General features: G+C 38.3%; 1 protein-coding gene across 5 annotated transcripts in view; it reads right to left on the bottom strand.

Annotated features, from left to right (window-relative positions):
• Positions 1 to 25,379, bottom strand: part of PREX2 (phosphatidylinositol-3,4,5-trisphosphate dependent Rac exchange factor 2) — a 293,635-nt gene that overhangs the window by 108,339 nt on the left and 159,917 nt on the right. For all 5 annotated transcript variants that reach the window (XM_073229638.1, XM_036998086.2, XM_073229635.1 and 2 more), the window contains 8 exons: positions 17,447 to 17,666; positions 16,713 to 16,920; positions 10,147 to 10,326; positions 7,788 to 7,882; positions 6,954 to 7,036; positions 5,934 to 6,024; positions 5,147 to 5,275; positions 583 to 624 (listed from right to left, as the gene is read on the bottom strand). In XM_073229638.1, coding sequence (XP_073085739.1) covers positions 583 to 624; positions 5,147 to 5,275; positions 5,934 to 6,024; positions 6,954 to 7,036; positions 7,788 to 7,882; positions 10,147 to 10,326; positions 16,713 to 16,920; positions 17,447 to 17,666 — 1,048 coding nt within the window. The remainder of the gene's footprint in view (positions 1 to 582; positions 625 to 5,146; positions 5,276 to 5,933; positions 6,025 to 6,953; positions 7,037 to 7,787; positions 7,883 to 10,146; positions 10,327 to 16,712; positions 16,921 to 17,446; positions 17,667 to 25,379) is intronic.

The following is a 25,379-nucleotide window of genomic DNA, read 5'->3' as shown; positions in this document are numbered from 1 at the left end:
TTGTTATTATTAGTCAAAAACCAAGGGAAAAACTTGTTTAATTAAGGCAAAAGCCAACCAACAAACAAAAAAGCCCTACTGGTTAACTTGACTCATCCATTCACTTACAATAAGTTTTCCAAGTGCGGTAGATTGTAAAAGTGGTCCCAAGGTCTTCCCCTGCCTGTGTGCACACCCTTGCAGTATGGTTTTGAGACTGAGATACCTCCTACCAAAAGCACAGTCCATGTCTCCACACCTTGAATCTGGGCTCACCTACCCTTGCCCAAAAACAAAAGTTAGGCACAGTTTTACAATAAATCCCATTTGCATAATTAACTTTACCAAAATCTACTTCCTTTCTCCTTTTAAATTGTATTCTATATAAATATATCATTATGTATGTTTTTCATATTTTTACCTGTAATTGAAGATGCCATGTTTTTGTGTTTTTATTAAAGTCAAGGATTTTTTAAATCTTTGCAAGATTTTAGATAAGGATCATATTTCCACCTATTCTGTTGAAGGCACTGCCTTCATATTATGAGATATCTAAGGTCATGGGTCATGATTTCAAATAGTAAAAGTAATGAAAAATATTACCTGAATATTCAAGAAGAGCCAGGAGTATCCTACACTTCACCTCTGCAGAGAAAGAAAACAGATCAGTTAGATGCTCAGTCTTTTTCTGCCACCAACATCACACTTTAACTGTGTACTAAAAATTAGCACAATTTATTATATTAGATAATAAGAATCTTATTCACTTGACATGCTCTTCTTTCCTTTGCCTATTAAATTTTATTCATTGCTTAAGACCCTAAAATATCTTCCAGTTCTGAACTGTGAGCCTATGAAAAATACTAAAATCCTGCCCCTTGTGGAGGTCATCCTCAGCTGCTGTAGTTTGCATGGTGTTCTCAAAGCTCTTATAGCTATTATTTTTTCATCAACAAAGTGTTAAACAGTATTTTTTCTTAGTTATTTAGAGATTTTATAAAGTTGTATATAATTATATATTTTATATTTATATATCCAAATTACAGGTTATATAGCTTTATATAAATTATATTTACAGATTATATAGCATATATGTAATATGATATAGTGCACAGATTACATAGTGTATTATAGTGTGTGTGTATATATGTGTATATATATATATGTGTGTGTATGTATATGAATACATATATATGTATTCTTCATTTTTTATTTATAGGTCAAGGCACTGCCCTAGAAGTCAGAAAATTTCAATTCAATGTGTTTTTTTTCCCTGTATCCAATTTCAATGTGTGTTTTTTCCCTGTATCACCAAGCAATTCTCAGACACAAGCTGGGTGTCTCTTACAGTTCAGCTCAATTCTGACATTATCTATGTGCACATAGTGGCAGATCCCACAGGGTAAGGGCTCATTCCTACAAGACTCCCCTTCTCACACCCCACACTTCAGACACAGATTGCAAAGGTCCATGTGGCCACTTGTGCTTCTAACCACTGACCATAGATTGGAGGTTCCAAGGACCCCCCCTCATGGGCTTGTTTAATTTGCTAGAGAAGCTCGCAGAATTCTGAGAAATATTTTACTTACTAGGTTATAAGTAGCTTATTATAAAAGGAAGTAACTCAGAAACAGCCAATGGAAGAGATGCTTAATGCAACGCATGGAGGGGCTGGGAGCTTCCTCGCCCTTGGAATGCACCATTCTCTCGGCACCTCCATGGGTTCACCAACCTGGAAGCTCGTTTAGGGATTTTATAGGGCTTCATTACCTAGGCATGATGGATTAAATCACTGACCACTGGTGACTGGACTCAGTCTCTGGTCCCACCCTCTCCTGGAGGTCCGGAGTGGGACTGAAAGTTTCCACCCTGGCAACCAGTCCCCAACCCTTAGATGTGAGCCAAACAGCATAACAAAAGACACCTTCATCCTGTGATCCTGGGAATCCAAGGGTTTTAGGAGCTCTGTGCCAGGAATGGGGACAAAGATAAAATATATATATATTTTGTATTATAAATCACAGTATCACAGAGCACTAGTCAAGTAAAAATATCACCAGGCAGCTGATAATATGAGACCATAATTTAGCTGAGAGATTAAGTGGGAGATTGGGATCATCTTAGTGACACCACAAAATCTGTCCCCATTTGGTCCACTGTTTGGTCTGCTCTCTTCTACTGCTAGTTTCACAGGCTGTGGATGAATGGCACACAGTGATGTGATTTATGAATGGCATTGTAACAGTCCTTCCCTTATAAAGATCATAGCACTATTATATTTCTACATCATAATGGTACATGTGTGATAGGATAGTTTTAAATCAGAGATGAAGGGCTGGCACGTTCAGAACACAAAACCCCAAAACAGGGCACTTTGGCACATTGCATATTTTAAGCTGAAGGATTTGAGAAACACAAGGAGCAGGAAGGATTCTGAACTGCTCCTTCTCCCCTGAAGCAGGTCATAGGATCTTAATATGAGAGGTGCCCTCCAGGTACCTTGAGGAGAGGACCATCATTATCTCCAAGGAGAGAGGGACACTGAGAGGAACTGGCCTTGCTACGTTTCCCCCAGTTTACCACCCTTAGCTCATACCCTTTTTTCTATCACATTTTCCATGACTTCCCACTTTTCATCAAACTTAGTATGTAAACCACTCAGGTTTAACCATCTTTCTGGCCTTGATTTCCTAATAAAGGGTTTCTGTGCCCTGTAAAACTTATACTAAATACATTTATATGCTGTCATCTTGTTAATTTGTCTTTCGTCAGTCAAATCTACAGGACCCCAGTCAGAGAACCTAAGAGGGCAGAAGGAAAAATACACTTTTTTCCATCCTCTGCAGGAACATCAGAATAAGACTCTCCCAGCTACAAATATAAACCATGACATTCTGGCAAGGTGGCATTATGTTAAATTTCCAGCTAAAATCTAACCATCCATTAAACCATCCCCCATCTAGAGACAATCTAGGAAACAGAATGAAAATTAACTTTAAATTGAATAGGATAAATTCATGCTGAACTGGTGAGGTCACTTCAGAGTACTTCCACATAGTAAGCCACTGACGACAAGGATTCCATGACGACTGCTTCCACTCATGTGACAGGACCAGATACCAGGAAAATGGCAGGCGGCCCTCTCCCTTGATGTCCTTTGGGGTGAATTAGTGGTCAGCTGTTTTTTTAGACTCACTTAATATGGTGACAATCACAGCTCTTATGTAAGGAGCAACTGCACCTCACCGAAACTGGCAACCGGGGATACAACTTAAATCCAGCAGAAAGCACTGGGCGTAGCACTGACTCAGCACACCTAACCACAGTCAGCTGCTGGGCTCCCGTGACCAAGAACGACATTGATTTTCACAACATATGTCAATCAATACACACAGGCAGTTGTCATTCCTACTGCTGCTTATTGTGACGAGGTATTGAGAGTACAAAAGCAGGACTTGAGGTAAATATAAGATTCTTAAAATGAGCACCTTTAAAAAAAATAAGCCTTTTCTCCCGTTTTAGAAGTTTTTAACTTAAAGATAAAGCTATTCATAAAAAACAAAACCAAAAAAAATGTTTAAGGACTTCTCTCTTAGTATTGCATTTACTCTAAAAACAAATATAATGTAAAGGAAAACTCAAAAGATGATGAGAATGACTGCTTTTAGATTCACAGATTATAGCTTTTAGGAGTCTTATGATCCTGGCATCTATTCAGCAAAAGCATACCTTTAACTCAGTAAAAAATATGCTTAAATTCTTTAAACCTAAAAGCCTTTAAAAACAATATTTATCATGTTTGCTATTCATTATTCAGACTTTTCATTAAATGTGCTATCGTACTGTGCCACAAGTAACCGCTATATCGAGCTGCAAAATAAAAATAGAGCCAAGAAATCCAGCTGCCAAGAACAAAAGATTTCGTCACACAATAGAATTGCTGGGAGTTATTTGCAATTTTTCACATCTGTACAAACTGCTCTACTGATCTCTAAACAATACCTAAGCTGTTGTATTTGAGTGTGTTCTATGTGGAGACTTTTTAATCACAGGGTGTTTACACCATCTCTGGCATTTTGTAAATGAGGAAACTGAGGCCCAAAGGATTCATACCACAGGCTCAGACTCCCTCAGGATTAAGAGCTGTATTTTGTCTGCAAAATATACAATGCTTTCTAAACAGTGGTAGTGACTGGGGTTACATTGTGATTCTGTTGAACACTATTTACCATATCCAACTGACAAACAAATGACTGAGGAATAAAAATTTGAACGCAAGCAGAAAACTTTATTGATTGTATATGTTCTTCAACCTTAGCACTATAAACACTTGGGGACAAACAATTCTTTGTTGTGAGAGGCTGTCCTGTACACTGTGGAATGTTCAGCAGTATACCAACCTCTACGCTTTAGATGCTAGCAGCACACCCATACTTGGGACAACCACACAATGTCTCCAGACATCGCCAACCACTGGTCTAATGCTGGGAAGAAAATCACTGTTGCGGGCATTTTAGAAAATTAAGCAAATTTCGTGTTTTGTCATTTTTCACCATAATCATCTTGGAAGTTCTCAGAATTTTCTACTCTATAATGCTGCCCCTAAATAACACGCACTCAGACTCACTGGAGCTCTTCCTATCTCTGTCTTCTATCTTCCATCTCCCATTACAGATTGTACTGATTATAAGATGTGAATTAACAATATCAAAGTAGCTAAAAGCAATCAACTAAGACAAATGCTTCTGAAAAAAAGTCCTTTAAAATTAATGACATGACCTATGTAACTATTTTGAATCTCATAGATTCATAATTGATTTTTTTAGACTTTCCATAAAATTTAGCTTTATGTCTTTTGTGAATCCTTTAGAAATTTTTCTGATATTGTTTCATATTCTAAAATAAGAAACTCCCTCCACATTCTATTTGTCTTCTTTAACTATAAGCCCTTATTTATTCTCCATGTGACCGGCTGCATCATGCACATCCTTGGAGCATAAGGTTCTACGGCCTTCTTCTTTTTCTTCCTCCCCCCTCATTCTTTTTAGTCCTTTAATTTTCCTCATAACATGAAACACTCCAAAAAGTAATCAGGGCATTACTGAATTTCTGGTCTTAATGGGTTTTTAAATGATTATTGTTAACGTTATACGATGTTCATCCTGACCTTCAACAAATTTTCTGATGTTCTGAGCAAGATTCCGGACACTGCTGGGAAGATTCCAAGGATCTTGCTTGATATGTAGTCTTAACCTTTTTGGACAACTCAGCTTTGGTTCCATGTCCTGCTGAAATTCTAAATAAATGCAGAAAATTTCTTGTTAAGTCTCAACGATTTACCAAGCACTTTATAAGCCCATGAACTCTAGAATCCTCTTTCTTTAATTCCTGTTGTCCTAGGTTATTATCATGGTGGTAATTTCTTTAGGTGTATCACAGGAGAAAATTTGTTATATCTAAGAAAAAAGTTAAACCTTATTATTTTCATACAAATACTTAAAGGAGCAAATTTAGATTAAAACCTCTTCTTAATAGCTTAAACCTGATGTCAGAAAGTGGCAGCTCTAGATCTTGTTCTGCTTGGTGGTTCTGTGTTTCAGAGTCCCCCACTCCCTTCCTGAAGCCCCCTCCCCTCACCACTGCCATACAACCAAGTGGACATTATGCTTGATTTCAGCAAAAGCAGCTCAACACTTAGATTTCTTCAATAAACCCATTTCTATTCAGTCCAGCCTCTATAGGTATTAAACATTTTGAACTGTCTTAAGAAATCTAAATGGTCCTATACTGATTTTTTTTATGTGTATAAAAAATTATCAAATAGAAATAGCACAAAGTAAATTATGGAACATGAGCAACCAGAACTTTCCTTCTTATGTTATGCATTTGCTTCATGACTATTGTGTCCCACGTTTGCCTCCCAGTCACTTCTAATAGCTATTTTTTAACCTTACCTTGTAATCCTTGACCCGGTGTGAGGTACTTGGTTTGCTCAAAGGCCCTCACAACAGCCTGCCCTTTTAGGAGATTGGTAATAGAATCCACCTATAATAACAGTAGAGATTTCTATGAGTTAACACACTTCTTATAATACATAATAGATATTTCCAAGAGTGAATTTTGTACAATAGTTTTTTCTTAAAGTTACAATTATTTTTGAAATCTCATGATGCTTACAAAATCTATCTTTAAGAAAATCACTGGAACAAACTCACCAGGTAACATTTACAATGACATTTCTCACTAACCTACTATGTATTAATAGAAAACACAAATTCACTTTACAAAAGAACAGTTCCAGAGTTGGTTTTTTTTTGATATTGTTAATGTACAATTACTTGAACAACATTATGGTTACTAGACTCCCCCTATTATCAAGTCCCCCCCACATACCCCATTATAGTCACTGTCCATCAGTGTAGTAAGATGCTATAGAATCATTACTTGTCTTCTCTGTATATACTGCCTTTCCCGTGTCCCCCCACTGATATGCAGTTATTTTTTAAAAAAAGACTAGACATTATCACAATCCTTTTCAAAGCATTAAGAGCTTCTACACTATGAATTTTGGTTATGGATATATATATATATATTTTTTTTTAATGGAAAGCACCAACAAGAGTGCAAAGACAATCTTGTGCTTCTTGAAAGTAGAAAAAAGTTGAGCAAGAAATGTCATAAGGGATTCTGAAAACTCACAAAGAAAAATATAATAAAAGAGTAATTCTTGTGTGTATAATTTTGTAATTTTCCAAAGGCTATAAAATACTTGATAGTCACAAGAATCCTTTGAATTAGTTGGCTGAAAAAATCTTTATTCCCGTTTTACATTGTGGAAATTGAGGTAAAGGGACTGGAGGGACAGGTTGAGACCTTTCCACACTAACTCTAAGGTGTTTTTACTACATCTGTACACGGGGTTCTTGACAGTTGAGTCTGTGGAAAAGAAAGACCCGTAACTATCCCAATCATACCTGGCTGAACAGATGCTCAAGGCAACTATGTATCTTGTCCTGTTTATCATGAGAAATGCGAACACTTAGGGGAAGCTCATCACCTAGATATAAACAAAGATCATTCACCTTATGGCTAACATTCCAAAACATTTTAGTAAAAATAAAACAAAAAATAACTAACAATGAGTTCCCGGGCCATCGTAAGTTTTCATGATCAGGAAAAGGGTTCTAAATGATTTACTAGCTCCTGGGCTATCAGATCACTGCTCCCCAAAACAAGAGGTGAAAGCAGAGGGCCTCACAGAAAGAACACCACATAGCCCAATTAAAGATATTTCAAATGGTGCATTTTTCTGATGGTTGAATTGTTGAAATAAACAGCAAATTTCGAAGTTAAGATTTATCCTAATTGGATGAAAAGTCTTCGCTCTTAACGTACCCAAAATAAGATATTTATAGATATTTCTCTCATTGGTGTTTTTCTCAACCTCCTTCTCCCCGTCACCCACAAACACAGCCAGCTCAGGTGCATGTGTCTTTAAAGTCCTGTTTCAAAGCCAACCCCACCTCCTCGCACCATTAAAAGTGTGTAATGTTTTAGAAAAATGCGTTTCCTGTGTGCCTATATCCATCATAGCACCACAGAAAGATTGTAGAGTGAAATAAAGGTTAGTCTGTTTTGTTAATTCACTGTTTCTAATGGGACTGGGAAATGGACTTTATCAAGCACCAAAACCTGAAATGCAATGCATGTGGCTACCAAGAACGAAGGACAAAACGTAAAATACACAGATGAACAAACTGATCCCTTGGGAGTATCTCTGACAGCACCCATGCCGTTGCCACACGCACCTGAGTCCATCTCGTCACTGTGGAAGTAGGAGCTGCACTGGCTGCTGCAGACGCTCGTGAAGGAGGCGATGGAATTCCTGTTGCTATTGCAGTCGCTGGGCAGAATGAGTCGTCTGTTACTTGTGAGTACATCTGCCAAGCTCCCACCATTGCCCATTAGAGAAACTTATTATGTCACAGTTATATTTATTAATGTTTCAGAGAAAACCAAGACCATGAAAGATAAACTCATACAAATCATATCCTATCTTCTTTTTTTTTTTTTTTTTAAAAAAAGCATTTTAAATTCAGTCATCTTTGGAAGTTTCCTTAGGTCATATAACCTAACCCTAAGTGAAATTTTAAATAGTTGTAAGACTAGCAGTGAAACCAAACTTAAAATTCTTCATCATCTATTTGATGGTATATATCTGTAAGTTAATTTGCTTCTAGAGACAAAACTCTCTTTCATAATCTCTGCCTTTCAACCCTTTCTGGCAGCTTACATTATTTTTTATCAATTGCCCTCTCGGCTCCCTCAGGGAGGAGGGGCACCTTGTCTCCACCTCAGAGCTCAGCACAAGATGTCACACACAGTAAGTGGCTCAATTATGGTGAATGCTGAAGCAAAGAATATTTAAAATGTTTGCATATGAATATGGACACATTATAGATATCAGAAATAATGTAGGAGACATATTATTTTTCTCTCAGAATAAGTAAAAATAACAAATTTAAATTTATATTTAAATTTTCTATTTGAAGCTGGAGGGAAACTATAATAGTAATTATCTGATAAGAAAATGTTTTGAGACATTTAATTTCCCACTGGAGAGAAACCACAGGTTTCTATTAAACTGCATAGTGGTATCCTTAGAAGCTAAAAGAAAGCTAGATGGTAAAAGTGGTTAATCTGTTATATTAAATCTGTAGGAATAATTAATTCATGTATTCATTAAAATCCCTTTCATACAGAAACTGGGGATTGTAGAGTGGTTGAGAGAAACTATGAGCCAGGCCACCTGGTTTCACTGGTAAATTATGTAACTCTTGGGGGCTCAGCTTCCTTATGTGGAAAATGGAGTTAATATCAAGATCTGCTATATAGGGCTGAGGTGGGAATTATGTGAAATCATCTGTTCCCCCATGGGTCTGGTACAAATAATGTTTTTAATGTTAGCTATTAGTCTGTGCTAAACATCTCTGAGGAGAATAACTTTGATTTAACCATAATAACTTAGTACCTTTTCACTGTAAAATACTGTATAACAGATAGGAATGAATAAGAGTTTCTGTCTTCAATTCATGGAACCAAAATGGGTGCTGCAGAGGTTGTGCTCGCCGCACATACAGCAGGCCCGGCAGGTCTCCACGAGCATCCAGGGTACAAGGCTTCAAGGAGGAAGCACTTTCAATTGAGGGTGTTCATTGGAGGGGCTGTTATTTGAGAATTTGGTAGGAAGATGATGGCAGAGTTTGGAGGGAAAGTGTTATGGACCGAATTAGATCCCCCCAAATTTCCTGTGTTGAAGTCTAACACTCTGTATCTCAGGAATGTGGCCTTAATTGGAGTGAGGGTCTCCTCAGAGATCCCTAAGTAAAAATGAGGTCACTAAGGGTGGCCCTATTCAATATGACTGGTGTCCTTATGAGAAAGGGAAATGGGGACACAGAGACACGCTTGGAGGGAAAAGGATGTGAAGAGACACAGGGAGAAGCCGGCCATCTGCACTCCATGGAGGAAGCCTGGGACGGCACCTTCCCTCCCAGCCCTTCAGAGGAACCACCTTCGTTGACATCTTGAATTTGGACTTTTAGCCCCAGAACTGTGGGATAATAAATAAATACATTTTCTGTTCTCTAAGCCACCCAGTTCTTGGTAATTTGCTACAGGTCTACCAAAATTATACAGAAGGCCTGTAAGAGAAGAAAAAAGGCACAAAGCTGGCCACGGAGGTGAGCAAGTGCAATTAGTCCATGCTTGGAATGCAGACTATATGAAGAAAGGGGAGAAACAAGACAAAAAGAACTCCTACTTACTGCCCAATAGTCCAATAATCAGAAAGAGATCTTTGAAAAAAAATGCTAATATAGGCACAGTTTACTTATTTGCTATACATGTTACACAATCTGTAATAGAACAAGTTTCCCAAATTAGGTCCATACAGCTGGAGAAAAAAATGCAATTTTTCCAGATTGCAAATGGTTAGAATTTGAAAAAGTGGGCTGTCTCAATGTGCTTTGTCTGGGGGTGGTAAAGCCAGCAGTATTTTGTGAGCGCAAAAATAAAACAACAACGATTTTTTTTCCGGACCTTTGTGGAAAGCACAGAATCCAAAGACGTCGCGGATGAAATGAGTTTAAGGAATTACTGGATTACCTGTAGGAGTCTCTGTTGCTGATGGTGTCATGACCTGAATCTTCCTGCTCATCTCCTGCCATATTAAAGCAGACTCGTTTGCTATTTCTTTCTCCCTTCTCATTGTCACTGTCTGTTGGTACAAAGCTCTCTGATGTCTTACGTTCTAATTTAGGAGAATATGTTATTGACGAGAGAAGGCTGCAATGTGAAATTTAAAAAAAAAGAATAAATGCACATTTTCAAACTAGTTGTTACAGAAAACTACCTTTTCTGTTGAGTACACTAGGCTTACAAGTATTCCTAGAGTGCTCTGTTTCATGTGAAATAAATACCCTGTTGCATAAAGAGTCTGTCATACAAAGTCCACTTTTTTCTCTCAGAGTAAGTAATAGCAATAGCACACAGTTTAGACTAGGAAGCTGTGTATTCAGATCCTGGTCCTGCCACTCATTAGCTCTGCTATCATAGCGACACTATAATAATTCTCCTTGACATCTATGATAACTGGCCCACATGGTGGCTATGAGTATAAAATGAGAACCACATATCCTGGTACATAATGGGCTTTACCTCTCTCCCCTAGCCATTATCACCTCTACCACCACCATATGAACACACCTGGGAAACTTTAAAGTGCTACCCAATTATTAAAACAAGCAATAAATGTGCTTAAATAGTCTCACTAGCTTACCCTGAGATATCCCAAACCCACCTAGACATCCACCTCTGCCTTGGGTGTCTCCAGGCTTTCTCTATTTGATAGGAGACTATTGTGTGGTCAATCCTTCCTCACTGCTCATACTAACTGGAGTCCTGGAGGTCGTGATCATAAGATGCCAGACAGAGTCACACGCGATGTGAGGACAGGAGGCATCCACAATCCAGTCATGATGAAATGTCACTAATCTGCCCAAACGGAAAGCTCTTCCACTTGGCCCAAGGCTAAATTGAATTGGTATAAAACTTGGCAGATTTTTGACTGGCACTGATTCCATCACTCTAGACTTGAATGTTGGGCTGTTAAATGTTTCTGTTGGATGTGTCAAGCTCAAAATTATGCAAAAATGAAACCAGTCTTTACCAGCACACAACATACTATAAAACTTGCACAATGAATGAAGCCACACCTGAACAAAGGGCCCAGGCACGGCTTCTCTGGCCGACAACTGTTGTCTCATTCACCAAACACTGACAGCATTCTGATCTAGTTTGTAGCACATATGCACATAACCTGATGCTCATTTTTCCACAGCAATGTCACAGTCGTTTTATTTCAAGACCACGAAAATGTCTTATACCTCTTGTATCTATCCCATAATATCCAACCCAGAGCTGTGCGAGTCAATATTTGCTCAGTGATTTCACTAATTAACTAAACTCATTTTTTGTACCATGCACTGTTCTTGGTGCTGTGCATACAGCAGTTTATCAAACAAAAGCCTCTGCCCTCTTGGCGCTTAACTTCTACATGGAGGAAACAAACAACAATCAAGTCAACTGTGTAGCGTATCACATGGTGACAAACGTTAAAGGGCAAGGAAGAAAGGAGCCAGAGCTGCACCTTCAAATAGTGTAATCAGGTAAGGTCTCACGGTGAGATGACACCTGAATAATATTTTGGCACTTTATAGTTTTTAGACATCAGGAAGCTGTGTTACATTGCTCAAGGTCCTGTGAAACTATGAATTATTTTAAACACAGTTTTTCTATTTGGAAAGATGCTTTTATGTCTTGTAAGACAGACTGTGTCTTACAAGTCTCCCTCCACCCGAAGATTAAAACATTAGATTAACTCCAATTACCCAAGCTCTATACTGCACAGATGAACTCTGATTCCCAAAGAGGAGAGAGACACATGAGTTCTCATTTTGCAAGGAGTGCTCTGTGCTTTATGCGTCTTTCAAATTAGAAGTCAGGGGGCTGAACTCAAAACATTTTTTTCAAAATTGTATGAATTGTAGTCACATATTTGCTTTCCATTTTGAACAGCTGCAATCATGTTTGCACTGACCCTGTGGGAACAAGTGTTAAGCTAACAAACAAATGATAGATAGAAAAAGTGTTTTTGACATCATGCTTTTGCATAAAATTTCTAGATTCTGAAAATCAATAAGGCATACAGCTTAATATGTGTGCATACAGAAATATGTTCTCTTAGTTTCACTCAAGTACAATATTAGGTACCTACAATAGGTCCATAAAATCTGAATTAAAATCCTGAGCAGCATGCCATTCCAGGTCAGCCTCCTCCTAATGCCCTTGACAAATAAAGACTTTTGTATGTAGTATATTAAGGCTACTGCATTTTTCTGTTAAATATCATCATCACCATGATCATCATAGCTAACATTTGTTGAGCTCTTATGCCAGTTCTTATGCTAAGTAGTTAACAGGTATTCATTCAATCAATCCCTAAAACCACTTTATGAAGCAGGTATTACCATTGTTATTACCCTCCCTTTAGAGATGGGTGAGTGAGATACAGTCTTTATACACATACTTTGTAAATTAAGCAGGAAACCCTCTCCCCACATAGCACTCTTACACTCTGGAGGGAGGAAGGTGGTCATCAGTGCTGTCTACTATATCCCAGTTCCCCTGGGCACATGAGTGAGGACAGAATGACCACTGACTTGCTTTCCCCAATGCAATGTGATGGAGGTGACCTGTGTCCCTTCCAAGTGGAAGCCCTTATGCAAGTGTGCAGGCCACCTGATTCCCTCTCCCTGCTGTGACATCAGAGATGTTCCAACTGATGGGGCTTTGTCAGCCTGGACACAGAGTGACATCAATGTGGAGCAGAGACACTGTGGCTCAGATGGGCATGGAGAATAACCCAGAAAGAAACCTTGTTATTTTAAGTCTGTGAGACTTTGAAGTTTTTGTTAACATAACAATGAAGGGGGTAAAAAACAGATGTAAGAAGTAAGATGTCTAAATATGACATGAGTGACTGGGACGCAGCAGTGTCTGCTTTATCCTGGGGAACTAGGCACAGCTTCTCTACAGATCAGCCTAACACCTGAGTATCTAGAAGGCCAGCCGTGCAGACCCCGGGAGCAGGGCCAACCAGTCGGAGGCTTGTCATGTTCCAGGGTCTGAGAGAGGCCAGTGCAGCTGGCACTCAAGGACAGGAGTTTGGAAAGATGGACAGGAGTAGATAGTGATGGGCCATGCAGGCTGCAATAATGCATTTAATACAAAATTGCACAAAAAAACCAAAGTGGTTTTAGGCAGGGACTAGCATGATTTGCCTTTACAAATCCCTCTGGCATTAGCTAAACAAAGAAGGTACTGGAGGTACATAGGATGGGCAATAGTGAGGGGAGGACGGTGACCCTGAGGTGACAGGAGGGTGTGTCTGGGGTGTAACTGGCAGAACTTGATGAGGTACTGGAGAGGACAGGGAGGAAGAGAAGAATCAAGATGATACCTACATTCTGACTTGATTGACTGAAGGGATGGGGAATACTTCCCCAAGAAGGGGTTGAAGGAGATTTGAGTATAAGGAAATCCACAATTCAGTTTTGGAAACAAATTTAAGTTTGACATGTCTGCAACACATCCCAGGGGTTCATAATCCAAATCACAGAGGAACTGTGCAAATGAAATAGGTCAGTCCCTACAGTAATATAACTGCCTAGCATGTAAGCCCCTATAATAAATAAATGCTCGTTTTTATGAAGCTGAGGCCTCTTTTCATATGTTTACCAGCAAAATACTTGGAAAGACTCAAAGATAATTCCTCCACCAGCCCTACCATTCCTTCCTGTCTCCCCAACTCTCTAACAGTCCTACAATGCAGTCTGTTTATCACTAAATCCTGGGCATCTGGTACCTGCAGAACAAAGTCTGTTCTCAAATCTCCTATCTTGACCAGCCTCCAGTCCTCTTCATTCATTTCCTCCCCATAGGAATACACAAACCCTGTATTTTATCTTGTCAAGGCTTTGGATGGCCCCCAAATTATTTTTCCCTTTATTTAAGTGTCATTAGCCAGGAAATAGGCAATTGAAGGGCAAAAGTATTTCGCTTCCTAAAATAAAATAAGAAACACAAAGTCTTGGTTAACTTCACAACATCACTTCATTTCACCTTACTAGACAGTCAGTTTGTCTCTAGTTCCATCTTGGGATCTGAACGAAGCAGGGGGATTTAGTGGAATACCTATGTGGCACAAGACATATGTTTCTTGTAGGAGAAGTCTTTCCAGGTGACAGGTCAGACCACCTCATGTAGGACAAGCTCAGCAGCAGCCCTGCCCAGGAATGAATGACTACTAGAAAGGAGAGCTAGCATGAGATGTGAGGCAATTTCTCTTTAACACTTGGCAAAACACCTGAGCTGTTTGTTCTGCACAGATACCTGTGTCTGACCACAAATAATTGCTACATAGTGAGAAAATCTGTTTGGTAACTAGCTTTTTAAGTAATTTGTCAACCTCAACTGCACTGCAGCATCTCTCAACAGGGCAGTGGGGAACCCAGGCACTTGGACAACTGTAGTTTCAAAGTGATTATATTGCACATAAATTATGTGGAATATATTTATATTTAGAATTAAATTATATGGTGCACAGAGAAGACCAAGAAAGTTTCTCAAATCATTTGCTCATTTCATGTTACTTTCCTAATCATGCACAGTTGCATAAAGGCTTTTAGAATAACAGAGTGGGGAAATCTTAAGTAAAAATAGGTAATCATTTTAAGGAGTTTCAGTTAATAATAGCTTCACCCTTTCTGCATCTAGTGCTCTAAGTATAAAGTGTTTTAAACCAAGTAAAAGGAGCCCTTGGGCTCTAACCATTTTCTTGAAAATATATCTACATTAGCTGAACTTAAAAAAAAGTCAATAAATTTACAAAGTCTGGACAACTGCCAGACAGTACTGACCAGTCAATGAATTAGAGGCCTTTGCAAGGCAGTGTCCACTCGGGCACATCAATAATCCTACCATTGACAATGAACACATCTGGAAAGTAGGAAAAATAACTCTTGGCTTAACTCGAAGTACAGGATTGGTCCAGATGTTCTCCTAAAATTCCTTTGAGATCTAGGAAGCATGATTCAATGCCACAATTTATTGCCTTATAAAGTCTTCCTCTATGCTCTCCCCTAATACTTCAGGGGAAAAATAAAAACTGATTTCTAAAAGAGAATGTATCAGATAATAAAATCCAATTTATTATATAAAGCAAGATATAATGGCCTAAAATATTAACTTCTCTGTCATAAGTTTACTCTAAGACAATCCAAGTATATTACAATTGTCTAAAATAGCAACCTGTTTTCTTAGCAACCTCACACTGTTTAGTAATTTTTAAAACCTAATGTATTAGACATAGGAAAACAATTTCAATTCTAAATTAACTCAAAAAAACAAAAAAATTAACATACTAAACAGTAACTCAAGATTATCTTAGAAATTTGATGCATCTAACATAATGGTTTTGATCTCTAAATTTCAAAGACGTGTAAAATAAGAGATCATGTCAATTAAGATTTCATTAACATGATGTCTAATTATATTTAAAAAGCTTAGAATTAAGTTCTAAACATTTTGTGTCAAAATGGAATTATCCACGGAAGTATGGGATGATGTGTGTGTGTGCAAACTAAACAATACACATCCAATAGCTATCTAAACCTGTAACTTCATAAAGAGAGTAAAATAAAAGGATCCTAACAATGCTTATACCATTTTCAGATCCTACCAACTTTGGGTATATCCAACATTGCAATCCCTTGAATGATGAGTAAGCATGATCTTGGGCATTATACCGATTGCGTTTCGTATTGATTTTTATAACTTCCGCCACAAACTTATAACTGTTTTTATTATTCATCCTGTTCTACCCATGAAGAACTGAGCCACCCCAAACCCATGTTGTGCTGACTGTCCAGAGCTGCCTTGATTTGATATGAAGCACAGCCACACACCAGGATGTGGTAAATCATCCCACAGAATTCAGGCAAGTCTCCAACCACCAAATTCTAAAATAAGAATCAGAGTTGACCTCTTTGGAAAAATTTTAATTAACTTCCTCCTCCTTCCTGTTCTTCGTAAAAGTTCCCAAATTGTTGGCACAGCTTTTTGGGTCAGTGATTAGTAGAAAATTAATTCAATCAGAAGGAAAAACTGGTCATTAATCCTAGGAATAGATAATTTTGCATTTATTCATTTAACAAGTATGCCTAGGGATTTGTTATATTTTATATTTTCATAAACATCTAATGTGTGCATATACACAAAATACTGTGCTCTGCTCTATAAAGGATACAAGGAAATCCCTAAACACAGTTAGCACTCTTCCAATTATATTTTTCAATTCAATTTTTTCACACTGAGACTTGGTGTTTTCTGTAACACAGAATTTTGTCACTTTCTTTCCTGGTATTAAATGTTTCCTTAAAATGTATGTCTATATATCATTTTATGATGTTGGAATAAAGAGGATCTTTATGGTAAACAAAAAAATCCAACATTTCTAAAAACTAAAAAGAGAATGATAAATGTCCTTAAGTCACATTTTCTACAGCTACTTTATTAGGCACATTTAAAAGTACAGTAAATAAAGTACTTACTCATCTATTTGACAAACACACATCTCCACCTCTTTCAGTGCAGTCTGAAGTTTGCCCAGCAGTTTCTGATAGATATCTTGGGTTTCTAAGTCTTCTTCTTTTAACAAATACCGGAGGCCATGCCCATCAAGCTGTCCCAGAGACAGACCTGAAGGGGCCGCCATGGTTGTAATTGTATGTTGAATGTACACCATAGGGCTCAGTTTCCCTAAGGAGTTAAAATCATTCCATAGTAATATTTATTAACTATAACTTGCAGTAACAATACAGCTCAATTCACTCTAGACATCCAAGGTTACATCAAATAAAATGCCAACCCAATGCTGAATTTCATTAAGGAATTAAAACTTAGGGGGCCATTGTAACTGAAAACTAGGAATAGAGTTTGGTACCATGCCCTACTGGGACGGTACGGACTGGCAATATGTATCCCTGAAGCTGCTCCTCCTATATTTTTCTCACAGTTATAGAGCCATTTCAGATTAGTAGTTTTCACATGTATCTCTAATACATGTAAGGAAGGCAAGAATAATCATTCTTAGATGAAAAAGAATAGAAACACAAAACTCCATTTTTGTTCACTTATGCATAATTATTGAAACAATTAAAATGAGGAATCCTTCCTTTATAACACTTTATAACACCAGGAATCCATCCAATTTCAGGGATGCTAAAAGAGTTATGAATGCCTAAATTACCTTCATGATTTGATTAAGTTTCAAAAGCTGACATACCTTGCTCAGATTTATTTTCCTTATCATGAGAATTATGCTTCCTACTATCCAACTGAACACCAAATGCACTCCCCAGGGAGGTTGACGTTTTGGGATAAGAAACTTCCATCACATTGACATGGCAGTTGGTAGGGCAGAAATCACTGCTGTGCAGTGGGGAGATTTTAGATTTGGCCTGTTTAAAGGTCGGCCAGGCTCTGTTCTTTAGTACACGAGAAAACTGCAAGTTAAAGAAGAAATACAAGCAGTTGAACACACAATGATAAATCAAATGTCTCAATTCCACATCCATAGCAAAATTAAAAGAAATTAAATTATGGCAACTGGATCAAGTGAAATAAATTGTAAGTTGTTAGAAATTAAGTAATTATTTAAAACCCACACATTCTTAATAAAGCAAAGCAATACAGGCAGCAAATGTATATAATTCCTTTGAAACTCTGGTTGCAAGTTAGATGCTAGAAGAAATGAATTTATGTGACCAATACCACTTACTCTGACTCAAATCCACAGGCTTCTAGCAGCTGAGAGTCTGACAGAGAAACCAAGGCGGCGTCCTAGGACACCAGGACAGGAACACAATACTTAGGGCACGGCAAGGTGGAAGAATTGGGTAGCTGTTAGGTGAAGGGTGGAAAAGATGGGATTATTCCAAGCATTGTCAGAAAGCCAGTCCGCACCTGAGTCTGTGAACCAGCTAGACAGCAAGATGAGGCAATGATGACCCGGACGGGTAGGACCAAGGCACAAGAAAATGTGTACTTCCCACAGCTCCTGCTAATCTCTGCTGTGCGCCTGGATCAGGACTGGCCTGAAGACTGGTGTGGGCTCTGCTTTCCGGTCACTGAGCATAAAGTGACACTCAAGGGATCTGCCAGTTTCCAAGGGCGGCCACTCCACTACTTAAAACCTTGCAGGCCAAACCCTTGCCATGGTCTATTCAGCCACCCAGTCCACTCTGCACACTGCTTACTTATCTGGAACTTTCTCCCCCTGTTCCCTGAGCTCCTTCAGGCCTTCACTCAGCTCCTCTCACATACCATCTACTCACACTAGGGCTTCATACAGGATATTCAGTGAGCTTAGAACCTTCTCCCCTCACTGCTAAACTTATTCCTACACATTTGCAAGTCCTAATTTTCTTATCCCCATCTCCCTTAGTAGATGGTAAACTCCATAGGGGTAATACTGACGCCTGTCCTGTGCACCAAACACAGGTATGTCATAGAGCTGAACTGCAAAAGCAAAGGACTGAGAGCCACCAGCTACCTGTGTTTAGTTATGTCATCCCAATAACTGATGGGATGCTGGGCAAGCCACTGTCTTTTTATCATTCTTAGTAAAATAAGGGAAATGGATTAAAAAGTCTCTTCTTGCTTAAAAACAATAACCAGAGCCTACCTGTTTATTCTACTAGTAGAATAGTAATTTAGGCACTGAAGAGAATAAAACTAAGACTACTGGTGGCTACTGTCTAAGTTTTCTAGTTTCTAGGTTAAATTCAAAAATAAAGATGCAATATCAAAAATCACACCTTGTAAATATAAGCTCACCATTAGAATATGAGCTATATGTATATTATATTGTTTTCAGATCACATGTCAGAAGCTATGTAGCTCAGCAAAGTGCTAGCACATAGTAGGAATCTAAATGGAACTAGATTGAAATGCAGGAAGCTACTAACAAGATTACTAACAAATTTGATAATATGTATAGTGAAAATATCCTAACCACTAATAGAGAAGAAGGAATTTAGAGAACGTGTCACTTTACTAGTAAAGAAACTGTGGCCTGAAGAGTATGTGGGAAAGACTCAGAATTTAAGGCCAAATGTGAAGTTTTAGTCAGAAGTTCTTTTCAACTGTAGTTGCAAGATAAAAGCCTCAGCTTCAGCTAGGACCCCCACGGCACACACAGAGGCACAGAAATCAACTTTATTATGTCATGGCACCCACCATAACAGGCAGTTATGCCTCTCTTGCCTTCTTCCGTTTTAGCCATTTATCCATTCACTCAAAAATATGAAGAGACCACCCACTCCACCCCCGGGCTAAGTGCTGGAGACACAGCCCTTGCCTTCATGGAGTTCAAGGTCTAGGAAGGGACACAGGTAAGAACAATATATCACTGTTACACAAAGCAACTGTATTATTACAACTATACGTAACACATACATACAACTGTAAGTATTTACATCAGGATTATATAATACATATAACTGCCAGATAATTAGAAACTATGGTAAGTGCTGAGAAGGAGGTGGACAGAGTAACGAAGTGGCACCGGTGTGATGAGGCAGAAGAGGGGGCTATTCCTTGGCAGTGGGGCCACTTTCCCACAACTTTCCGACATGCACCTCAGTACAAACGCCTGGGAACACAGCATATTCCCTCTCTCCAGACTTGCAGAAGGGGTGTCGCCAAATGGGCCAGGAAACTGAATGGGATTGCCAGGGGATTAACAGAGGAGAGAGAAAAGGAGACCAAGTTCTGAGCCCCAGGACTTTACCACATGAAGGGGTTGGAGAAAAAAGCTGGGACCAATGTAGGGCACTGTGAATGAGGCACCAAAGGACAGAACCAGGCATACACAGTGCCAGAGAAAGCTGCTGAAGGGGTACCAGGCCAACTGCACCAGGTGCAACTAAAACAAGGACTATGATGAATGAGTTCTGTCAAAATACAAGTAGCTAGTGACCTTAAAAAAGCCATTCCAACTAACGTGGAGGGGACCAGAGCCCAACTTACCTGAGTTGAAAATGAAAGGGGAGTGAGACAGCAGGTGTCAACAGCATATATGGGAAGCTCTCTTCAGGACAAAGATCAAAGAAATGGAGCAGGAGGGAGAGAGGAGTATGGGGGTCAAGGGAAATATTTATTTTTTAATATAGATGATATTCAGGTATACTTGCATATTGACAGGAATAAGTAATTCTTGGAAATGGAACCTGAGTTTTTTAATGCCCTAGTAGTTAATTCATGAATTATTGTCCATGACAACACATTTAATCTAATTATAGCTATCTAAGTAAAAAAAAAAATACAAAGTAAGATTATTTTTCAGATAGTTTCCCATTTCAATTAAATGTAAAGCCCCATTAGCATGGAGTTATAAAAGTTTTGTATCAAGGAAAGGGGACATGGCGAGTAATGTTCCCCACAATCTTCCCAACACATGTGTCAGTTGATGGATTATGTGTCATTAATCATTAGAAGTACTTGGAATATTCAAAGTAAGACTGATTCGCACATGTACAATTTCTGTGTAAACAGGAGCTTCCCTTGACAGCTCATTAAATATTTATTTGAAGGAAGTATCCCAGTATCCAAAATAAGCCCAATTATGGAATTATTCTGAAACACAAGAATGAATCTGGAATTAAAAAGGGTTCTAAGGACAATTTAGTGCATAGTTTTACATCAGGATCGCCTACACATCCCATCCCCAGAAATTAAATGCCTGCTTAGGATTCCTTCAGGTCTCCTGTAAAGTCTAAACTTCATACATATGCTGAAAACATCTGTGGCCTGTACAACTGGCCAGGAAATCAATTATTATTGCAGCACCCTGGCAAGAGTTGTAAAAATCAACTGGTTTCTATTTTTAAAACCTAAAACTTTTAGAGTCAAAATAAAGGAAAGTCAGCCTCTTTGAGATTTTAGTTTCTATGGATACACTTTATTTTACGGAAAGAGGGGTGTTTAAAGCCTTCATCTGGAGGAAAATGCATTGCTAATAATAGCTTAAAAGTATGCAGAAATTTAAAAAAGAATTACTTATATTCACAAATGCTATAGTTTCTGTGGACAAGCATTTGACATACAAATGGAACTAACCTTACATAACCTATTAAGACAATAAAGTACCCAAATTTTGTACAAATATAAAAGATTCTTAATATTTTCTTGCTAACCTTGTTTATCTAGTAAAAAGATGGCTAAATCAATCTAAACGTGATTATGGGCAAGAAGGGATGATTAAAGAAAACTTTTAAGGCACTAAAGTCCTAGTTGACTACATGTTTCCCTTTATTTCTAAATTTACATAAAAGTGGGAGGCATTCCATAGAACTGATACCTAGGTCTGTCTGCCAGCTATTTGACCGTAAGTAAATTATTAATCTCCTTGAGAAAGCAGTTTGCGAATTCAGCACACACGGGGGTTTCATGGCTCACACAAGGATGTACATACGAGGCTTTCCACAATTCAGTGATACTGCTTTTATCATTTAAATCACTGCCCATTAGCTTGTCCATCTCCGCACTAAAAGCCTCCCAACAACTAGTTACTCCTGAGGAAATGGAAGACACTTCTCACTCACCAGGACGATGTTTTGGAAAATACCCAACATTTGGGGAAAAGCCCTGACCCTCATGCTTCTAATCTGCACCCCTCCACACCCCACCAACAATACATGCCTTAGTTTACAGCAAACCATATTTTTGTTAGAAACCAAGGAATCACACCTTCCTCATACACCATCACCAGCTTATTATAAAGTTGTATATTCTTTAACTTCCACGTAGCTTGAACTGATCGTTTTCCTCCCGTCCCCAATGCTCTACATGAATCCAGGTGACCATCAACCCCAACTTCTTAGTGACTCTGATCATGATGCCACTCCAAAGTATCACTGGAAAAATCACAGTTTTTCGGTTTTCTTTTTTTATTGCATTCAACTCAAATCCTCTTCTCTAGTCCAGACAATGTGCCAATTTTTTTCATCAGTGAAGCTCATTTCTACATCTTTGCCTTCAATTACGATATCTGGGCCATCTCTCCTCATCTTCACTCTGGCAAACCTTCCAACACAAAGGAGCTAGCATTTGCTGGCTATTCAATCCACAATTTCTTCTGTACTGAAATGCTATTGCCCTTGTAGTCAGACCCATACCACTTGGCACATAAGCTGTGCATCACAGTGTCAAATACGGTAAACAAGCAACAACCAGCTTTAGAACACAAGTTCAAATTCCACTGCTGTTCCCAGCTGTGTGTCTTTGGGCAAGTTACTTAATGACTCCTAAGCTTTAGCCACTTCAACAATGAAATGCATAATGTGTCTCATATCATTGTATTGGTAAGATTATACAATATATGTAAACTGTAAACTATCTCCTGCAATGCCTGATATCTGTAGCGACCCCTATAAACTGTCATGTACTACATAAGTGTGGGAGGGCAGGCATCCTAAAGTAATTGACTTAAGCCCCTATTGTCTAAGGTACACACTTAGTAAATAGCTCTCTATCCTTCCAGCTACATCCTGCAATATCTTTGCTTTCATGAAGTTGAGTTTTTGACCTATGCCATTGGCTTTCACTGAAAAGTGCATTAAAAATATCCACCACATAAAACAAATTGCTGCTATTTTTGCAGGGATTTGTTCAAGGGCATTGCCAAATTTCCTGGTATCACCTTCTTGAAATCCAGGGTAAAAGATTTGTTGTAGAACTCTGCCCAAGAAAAGCTTTGCTTTTCTTAAGAAACATGTCTAAGTCACAGGAATTCTGAGAAATATTTAATAGACTGTGTTTCCTTGTTCATTATGGCCATCATGAAGCTGAAAACCAAATAGAATACTCTATTTTGGCAACTAAATAATCTTCGTAACTGCTTACTTCTGACCCATTCTCCCTGGTAGCCTGTATCATTAAGTCTAAGATAAGCTTACCTATAAATTTACTTGCTAATTTCCTCGAATATTCATTCCCCACTTCTTCCTTATAGTGATAAAAATCCCTGAGTTTTAGTTGGGTACATGGATGCTACTTTAAGACTACCTTTCCCATATGTTCATAAATGATTTATCCAGTAAAGGGTGAACATCCAAAATATATAAAGAACTCATATGGCTCAACATCAGAAAAAGAAATAACCTGATTAAGAAGTGGGTGGAGGACCTGAACAGACTTTTTTCCAAAGGAGAAATACAGATGGCCAACAGGCACATAAAAAGATGTTCCACATCACTAATCATCAGGGAAACGCAAATCAAAACCACAATGAGATATCACCTCACACTGGTCAGAATGGCCAGTATCCAAAAGAAAAGAGGTAACAAGTATTGGCAAGGATGTGGAGAAAAGGGAACCCTCCTACACTGTTGGGGGGAATGTAAATTGGTGCAGCCACTATGGAAAGCAGTATGGAGATTCCTCAAAAAACTAAAACTAGAAATACCATACAACCTAGTAATACCATTCCTAGGAATTTACCCAAAGAAAGCAAAATTTCTAATTCAAAAAGATATTTATGCATCACCATGTTTATCACTGCATTATTTACAACAGTCAAGTTATGGACACAATCAAAGTATCCATCAATACATGAATGGATAAAGAAGAGGTGGTACATATACACAATGGAATATTATTCAGCCATAAAAAAGAAATCCTGCCATTTGTGACAACATGGATGGAGCTAGAGGGTATTATGCTCAGTGAAATAAGCCAGGTGGAGAAAGACAAATATACCATATAATTTCACTTATTTGTGGGATCTAAAAACAAAACAAAATAAAATGAACAAAATAAGAGATTCACAGACATTGAGAGTGACTAGTAGTTACCATGGAGAGGGGTTGAGAGGGGTGGGTGGGGAGAGGGAGAGGGATAAAGGAGCACAAAAATTCTCAATTATAATGTAAGTTGATCATGAGGATGGTTGTACAGCATGAAGAATATAGTCAATGATTCCGTCACATCTGTGTTGACAGATAGTCAAGGTACTAGATGGGGTGAGGACTTATTGTGTATAACTGTTGAACTACTGTGTGGTATACTTGAAACCAATATAAGATTGCATATCAACTAAATTCAATTAAGAAAAAAAGAGATTACACTCCCCAGCCTCCCTTTCACTGAAGACTAATATGATGCAAAATAGGATGAGGTGTACAACTTCCTCAAAAGGAAACTCTTTACTCTCCACTTCTTCTTTCCCTTCTGAGGGGCTGTAACTTAGACATGTTGGTGATGAGCTGACTTTGACCTGGTAGAAGAGGGTAAGAGCCTATAAGAGAGAGCAAAAACATAGAGGGATCCCTAGAAGATCATCAAGCCCTGCCTCTCTGGACTCTTGCCAGGTTGGACTTTCATGTGAGTGAGAAATAAACTTTCTATCTTGTTTAAACCTGTGTTACCTGGATCCTTCTTAAAGCAGCTGAATCAATACCCTACCTAATAAAGGTTCATCCTAGCATGTTTTGTTTCCATTTATACAGTTTACCTTTTCCCATGTATATTTATTTAAGCTACTTCCACTGCCCCTGTTGTTGAATGAATGGAGAGAAGAAAATCAAAAACATAAAGGGAAAACACACACACACACACACACATTGAGAAGTATGACAACCAGAATCTGCCTGAATCCCTATTACACTTTATATAGATTCATCTTTGAAGTAGAATGATTCTCTTTTCAAAATGTCTTCAAAAGGGGAATACTAATTTGTATCTGTTAAGAACTTTTAAATTTTACTTCAAAGCACTGTTACATCTTATAAAGAAAGGAGTAGAAAGATAGTCTTCTGTTCTTCAGTTTCAGCAAGACATATTCATGAAATCTTTCCCAAACTCAGATAGGGGAACTGAGCTCAGCAATCATGGAAAGAATGAACAGATGTGACAGTTAAGCAGTAATGTTGAATATCATTTTTCTTTATGTGAATGGACTTATAAAAAATTTTGAGTGCAGTATGCATTCAACTTAACAAGCCCAACATTATAGGAAGTGCTTGAAGAAAAATACAGTGATCCCTCTTAACCCATCCATTCTACCTGAGGTCACCAGTGTGGAAGTATTCATTCTCCCACTTCCCTATTCTCATATGGACCTACCTGGACAGAGATGGGCTTATCATTTACTTACTATATCGGGAATATAAAACACATACAGTTAGCTCATATTCATAAACACTGAAATAAATAAC

Source organism: Manis javanica, chromosome 2 (genome assembly GCF_040802235.1).
Source record: "Manis javanica isolate MJ-LG chromosome 2, MJ_LKY, whole genome shotgun sequence".
NCBI classification, from domain to species: domain Eukaryota; kingdom Metazoa; phylum Chordata; class Mammalia; order Pholidota; family Manidae; genus Manis; species Manis javanica.
The sequence above is the reverse complement of the archived record's forward strand: the minus strand, read 5'-3'. Positions and strand labels throughout refer to the sequence as shown.